This window comes from Galeopterus variegatus, unplaced genomic scaffold (genome assembly GCF_000696425.1).
Source record: "Galeopterus variegatus unplaced genomic scaffold, G_variegatus-3.0.2 Scaffold8171, whole genome shotgun sequence".
Classification (NCBI taxonomy): domain Eukaryota; kingdom Metazoa; phylum Chordata; class Mammalia; order Dermoptera; family Cynocephalidae; genus Galeopterus; species Galeopterus variegatus.
Window position 1 is genome coordinate 52,652 of NW_007734282.1, and position 6,973 is coordinate 59,624.

General features: G+C 40.4%; 1 protein-coding gene across 1 annotated transcript; it reads left to right on the forward strand.

Moving 5' to 3' along the window:
• The first annotated feature begins 4,738 nt into the window (after window positions 1–4,738).
• LOC103608224 (olfactory receptor 5V1-like) lies at window positions 4,739–5,764 on the forward strand. The gene has a single exon (XM_008592676.1). It carries the CDS (start codon window positions 4,747–4,749, stop codon window positions 5,758–5,760), a length of 1,014 nt encoding a protein of 337 aa, XP_008590898.1. The 5' UTR covers window positions 4,739–4,746; the 3' UTR covers window positions 5,761–5,764.
• The last annotated feature ends 1,209 nt before the right edge of the window (window positions 5,765–6,973 follow it).

Sequence of the window (6,973 nt, forward strand, 5' to 3'; positions counted from 1 at the left end):
GGGAATCTAAACCTTTATCCGACTTGTCCTCTACCTCCACCGAAAACATCCACAGTAGTTCACAAGGAAAGAAGACAGCAATTTTTAAAAAAGCACAAATAAACTATCTTCTAAACTTCAAATTCAAATGTGTATCTGTCTACAGGTCAGGGTAATCAATAAAGTATAAAGTTTGAGCAAATATGCAATACCCACCTTAATTTATTTAAAAAGATTATTTTATTTATCTTTTTAGTTTCTGTAATTTGCTTCAAACACCAAATTTCAAAATTAATTTTTCTCCTTGAATTAGAACTTAAGCATTTTAAACTTAGACGATTCTGCCTATGACCATTTAAATTTTATCATACATTTTTATTTATTGACTTAAACTAAACTCTAGAACAGTATCCTTTAATAACACAATTTAATGAATGTTTAAATCAATAAAATGAACATTTAAATTAATCTACAGCTGGGCCAGGAAATAAACAACTACACTGGAAATCAATTGTTCAAATGAACATATGCAAGTAAAAGACTAGATGCTTAGTAACAATTAGATTTAATCATCAAGACACTGCAGGTATAGTACATTGCCATTAACAGTCAGAAACACAAGCCATAAAAGTTTGTAACTACTCACATAATCCAATTTTATGAACCTTAATTGTATTAAAAACCAGAGAAGTATTTTTTATTAATTTTTTTAAATTTATTTTTTATTAACATATTCATTGTTACAAATATTCTTTATGACCCTTATCCAATCGCTCCCCTCCCCTTCCCCCTCTAATAACCATAGATTTGTTCTCTCCATCTGATAGATTAACTGTTCCTCTGTTGCTTTGTTGCCTAGATGATCTGTTCAGTACTAAGACAGGAGTCATCAAGTCCTCCCCTATTGTCATAAAGCAGATGCTTCTATTACTCTGGAGTATGCTTTGTGGAGATAGATGTAGGGAGAAAGGACCTCTTTTTTTTATTCTTTTAGTGTCCACTGGTGCCTCTCGTTGTGTCAATGCAGTTGAGAGTCTGGTGTGCCATCTGCATGGTGGATGTGACTACTACTATAGAGACTACATGCTTTTGTGGCAGCCATAGCAATTGAGGTGGCTATGATGGGCTACCCACATGGAAGTGGTGTTTTTGGTATGCTCTTTACCTGGTTGCAGCTGGGTTTGGCTTCCCCTGGAACCGTACCTCAGGACCATGGCTGGGCATTGAGACAGTGGCAGCAGGTTGCCTAGTTGTGGCTGGGCTCGGCTTCCCCCAGTTCCATACCTCAGGACCCAGGTGGGGTCCCAGGGTGGTAGTGGCAGCTTGCCGTGTAGCAGCTAGGTTTGGCTTCCCCTGGCTCCATGCCTCATTCTAAGATGTTGTTGTAGAACAGTTGTGGGGAGAGGGAGAAGGAAAGTGAGAGGGAAATAAGGTGGGAGAAGGAGGAAAGATGGGGGTGCAGTTGAGGCCCATGGCAACCCCCTCAATCTGGCAGGGGAGACCAGGGGTGCTTCCAGTGGCAGCTCAGTCATTGCTCGGCTGAATGCAGATGTTAGGGTGTTGTTTCTGAAGCCCTTGGTCCACCACCACCCTGGCTCAGGAGCCCAGGGTATTTCTGGTGGTGGCTTGGGGGTTGTCACTGGGCTGGTTGCAGATGTCGGAAGGGTGTGGGTGAGGCTCTTGGCCCCACACCACTCTAGCTCAGGAAACTGGAGCATTTCCGGTGGCAGCTTGGTGGTTATCACTGGGCTTAGTGCAGACATTGGGGATGGCATGGCAGAGGCTCTCAGGCCCCCATCACCCTGTCTCAGGATCCCAGGGTGCTTCCTGCAGTGACTCAGTGGTCATCATTGGGCTGGTTGAGGATGTTGGGAAGGCATGGCCGAAGCCCTTGGCCCCCCACTGTCTTGGCTCGGGAGCCTGGGGTGCTTCTGGTGGCAGCTTGGTGGTTGTCACTGGGCTGGTTGCAGATGTCAGGGGGGATGGCTGGTGTCCCCAGCACCCCACTGCCCAGCTTGGGAGCCCAGGGTGCTTCTGGTAGTGGCTTGGTGGTCATCACTGGGCTAGGTGTGGTCATCAAGGGGCGAGTCTGAGGCCCATGGCCCTCCCCCCTCCCTGGCTTGGGAGCCCAGGGAGCTTCCAGTCCTTCTAGTTTTTATAGGTGTTCTTTGGTGTTGTTAGGCCTTTACTAGTTAATATCAAACTTTGTTTCTGATTTGTGGATAATTTTTTTTTCTTTCAGTTCTGTTTTGGATTATTTGCTGTACCCACCACTTAAACTCTGCACTAGACCTAATTTGTTTTCCTTTGCTTACTTCTGAAATGGATGAAATTTCTGTTGGGACCAGCATTTGAGCCCTGTATTTGAGCTAAACTGCTTCACTGCTGCTGATTCCCTAGGGACGGCTTTTTGTGCAGCTCAGGTTTTAATTGCTGACCTTGTATGTACTTAAGGTCTTGTGAAGTCCAGTACACCTGAGTTGTGTGGAAACTCTGGTCTGGGCCTGGGTCTTTTCAGCAAACTGCACCCCCTGCAGTTCTACATTCCTGACCAGTCCCCACTGAGTGGTTCTGCACTGACTGGAGGGGCAGATCAGCTGTCCATGCTGTGCCCCAGTGTTCCTCTGGTGGGCTCTTCTCCCGCACTACCCATAGTCCAAGCACTTCCCATGGGATGGGCTGTATTAGTCCATTTGGTGTTGTTATAACAGAATACTTGGAACTGCATAATTTATAAAGAAAAAGAAATTTATTGCTTACACTTTCTGAGGCTGGGACATCCAAAGTCCATCTAGTGGTAGCAACAGTGACTCAAGGGTCTCACTTTGCAAGACGGTGAAAGCAGAGAGAGCAGAGAGAAAGGCAGACTCTCCTCTTCTTTTAAAGCCCTCAGAACCATGCCCCTGGCCACCATTTTTAATCCATTCACCACAGCATGTTCCCACAATCCAATCACCTCTTCAAGGCTCCACCTTTCAATTACCATAATAGGATTTCACATCCTCTTAACAGTCACAGTGGGGGCCAAGTTTCTAGTACATAAAACTTGGGGGACACAATTCAAGCTTCATTGAGTTTGGGGGACATAATTCAATCCACTACATGGGTCATGTGCTGGTCGCTTGCCATGACTCACTGGCCTCTGAATACATCTTTTTTTCTGTTGTCTGTGGTTCCTCCCTTCTCTGTGGGTCCACGGGAACCTGGTTAGTGGTCTTGCTGGCCTGGGGGCCACCAAGGCCCTCTTCTCCCTTGCCACCTCCAAGCAACTTCATACAAAGGGCACAGATGCAGCTCACAAGCTCCAGACTTGAAGAGGCTGGGGCTCGAAATGGTGGGAATGATCCTTTCTTTCTCTCATTGTGGCTTCTCCTGCCTTCATAAACTTTGTAGGTCTCTTTTCCTCTTCCTCTGAGCTCTAGTGGCCCCAGCTTGGCTGTCATTGCTTTTTAATAGCTGTAAATTTGTTGATTTGTGGGAGAAGTGATGCTTGAGACCGTCTATTCTGCCATTTTGACTGAAAGCCTGAGAGAAGTATTTTTTAAAGAGCATTCTGTTTTTACCAGTTAAAGGAAATTAAATTTTTAGCCTCTCAATTGTAAGTATACTAACTTTGGGAAAGATAAAGCTGTCTTTCTCAACTCCTAGCTGCATAACCTCTGCCAGACCTTTATCTTGCCAAGACTCATTGTTTTCATCTTGAAAATGGGAGTGTAGTATTGATTATCTCGTAGGAGTTATGTAAATGTACATGAGATGTTGTGTAGAAAAAGCTCAGAGATTATCAGTGCCCTTCTCCATGGAGTGCTTCAAGAGATCTGTCCAAACAGAAACTGAATCCGGAATTAGCTAAATGCATCTTGAATTTTCCAGATTGATGACTTGCACAGGTGGGTGTCTAATTTATTGGAATGAGTCTTATGGAAAGTTCATAAAAATACAAGTAATCTAACCCAATATTCAGGAAATCTAATTTGTATGCTTATTATGAGATTTAGCATAACAAAAATAAATGAATAAAACAATATAAATATCCACTAATAAAAGTGGAATATATGAAAAGCTTGCTGTATTTATATAAAGACTTGCATAAAACTCAAAGATCGTTGTTTTAGGGGAATATATATTGCCATGGGGACTTGCCACAATATGGTACTTAAGAGAAAAAGAGGTTAAAATATGTGTTTTCTGATCCTCATTTTGAATATTTATGCATGGAAAATTGATCAGAAGGACATAAACCAAACCATTAGGAGAGGTTTTTTTTTCTGGTGGATATTAAGGATTTTTAGGGGTTTTTTTTCTTTTATATATTTTCCAAAATTTTTAAACACATGAATTTTAATCAGAAAAAAAAATATCAGCATTTAAGGATGGGAAGATAGAGCAGAAATGGTTTTAAAGAAGCCCGTAAAGCCCAGATATTCTTCTATAAACTGTATCCTGTAATACACATTGATATATCACCAAGAAAATGAAGGTGTGCTGGATTCAGCCATTATTAACAGATAACTCTTATGGTATATGGCACCCTTTTATAATTTTCTTTCTAATGAAAAATGGCCAGTGCTGTCTGTGTATTTCATAGAGATTTGATTTACAAGTGAAACATTAAATGTATTTACACCTGTGTTGGGTGGTAGATATGAGCTATGGTTTGCAAAAAAGTGTTACTCTTCTATTTTTTTTACCTGTTATAGATGGTAATTGTCTTTTATTTGTAACATTTTTATTTTCTTATTTTGCAGATCATTGCTACTGCAGCATATGATTATTGTAATCTGTGCTTGTCTTTGCCCAATTCCCAAAAGGAAACCAGGCAACATCATGGAAGGAAAGAATCAAACAGCTCCATCTGAATTCATCATCTTGGGATTCTCCAATCTAGACGAATTAAAGTTTTTACTATTCACCACCTTCTTTCTGATTTATACCTGTACTTTAGGGGGAAATATATTCATTATCTTGGTGATCATGGCTGATCCACAACTACACACTCCCATGTATTATTTTCTTGGGAATTTGGCTTTTCTTGACATCTGCTACACCACCACCAATGTCCCCCAGATGATGGTGCATCTTCTATCAGAAAAGAAAAGCATTTCCTATGTAGGGTGTGTGGCTCAACTTTTTGCATTCATTTTCTTTGTAGGATCAGAGTGTCTCCTCCTAGCAGCAATGGCATATGATCGTTACATTGCAATCTGCAAACCCTTAAGGTATTCTGTAATTATGAATAAGCCCTTGTATAGCCAGTTAGCAGCCTCATGCTGGACTAGTGGTTTCCTCAATTCAGTGGTGCACACAGTACTAACATTCTACCTGCCCTTCTGTGGCAACAATCAGATTAATTATTTCTTCTGTGACATCCCCCCTTTGCTGATCTTGTCTTGTGGGGACACTTCTGTCAATGAACTGGTACTGCTATCCATTGGGGTCTTTCTTGGTTGGACTCCTTTCCTGTGTATCATCCTTTCCTACTTGTGTATAATCTCCACTGTCTTGAGGATCCACTCCTCAGAGGGGAGATACAAAGCCTTTTCTACATGTGCCTCCCACCTGATCATTGTTCTTCTCTTTTATGGCAGTGCCATTTTCACATATGTACGGCCCATCTCATCTTACTCATTGGAGAAAGATAGACTGATCTCAATATTGTATAGTGCTGTTACCCCCATGCTAAACCCTATAATTTATACATTAAGGAATAAGGGCATCAAAGAAGCTGTGAGAACTGTAGGGAGAAAGTGGCAACTACCAATTCCCTCTTTTGATATGTAATCTCAATTATCTGTGGTCAGTAATCTTCTTTTAGGAAATTTATCACCAGTCAGCTGTTTCAAGTGATACTCAAAAACTGATTGCATTGTTGAGACAGATATTGAAGAGCTAGCATACAAAACTCTAAGTGTACACATTTTTGAGCTTTTATTAGCCCTGTGTGAAACACGTCAATGTCACTATTTTTAGATATTACCTTCTTTATCTTTTCCATTCCTGAATCCTTCATTCAAAGTTGGTGCCCCTCTTTCATTAAGTTTGAAGAACTTCTTCACTTCGTCCTTTCCCTCCTTCATATTACTTTGTATGTTGAAAGATGTGTAAGATTTTTCCTCTACTCCTTATATGTTTATCCTATTTTCCTATTCTTATGACTTAAGTCATGCTTTTGGCTTATCTTTCTTTAGCATATAATATGCTTTATTCTTAACATTCACATAAAATACATTTGCAATTACTTTAGAAGAGTAATATTATCATTTGGACTTAGTGTACCTATTTCATCTGAGTATATCCTCTTTTCTCCCCATTATGATAAAAGCACAGCTCTCAATCACTGCCAGTAGTATTAGTGCACACTCATGTTTATATCTTAAACATGCCTTTAATTTATTGAAACAGGCAAATTGCTGGTGATATGCTAATGTTTTAAGGTAGTTAATGACAAAAGGCTTGGACCTGATCTTAAAGTGAATATTTCCCAGATGTGTGTGGTGTGAAATATGGAAGAACTAACTGAAACCAACTTCCAATCCATGTTAGATTTACTTAGGTGAATTGTAAGTAAGGGTAGTTAGACATTGAGACCTTAACAGCAGTCAACTTCGTGGCTCCAAGAGACAAGATGGGGGCTTGTTAAGTTGTAAAACTTATGTTGAGAAACATAAATGTTGAGAAAGAGAAGTATCAACTGCCACTGCCTCCTTTCAGTCTGTTTATAATGCTTTATTAGGTTCTTCTTAATAAAATGTATCACCAATAGATGAAGTTCACCTTATTCTGATTTTGACAGAGAAGTATAATTAAGAAAAAGTGATGTTTCACCTCCAGATCTGGCAATTAATTTTAGTTTTATCACCTGTTCCACGGCCCAAGGCCAATTTATCTTCATGTTGAAAAATAGAAAGTCATAGTTTCTCAATCCCTGTTTCTATTCCTTACTCTGTTCAAAAGGTGGAATATATTTCCTAAAGGGATTTTTCTAGAAATAAGT

What these genes read in the sequence shown, in the direction of transcription:
- LOC103608224 (XM_008592676.1), top strand. Translation starts at nt 4,747, where the DNA reads ATGATTATTGTAATCTGTGCTTGTCTTTGCCCAATTCCCAAAAGGAAA.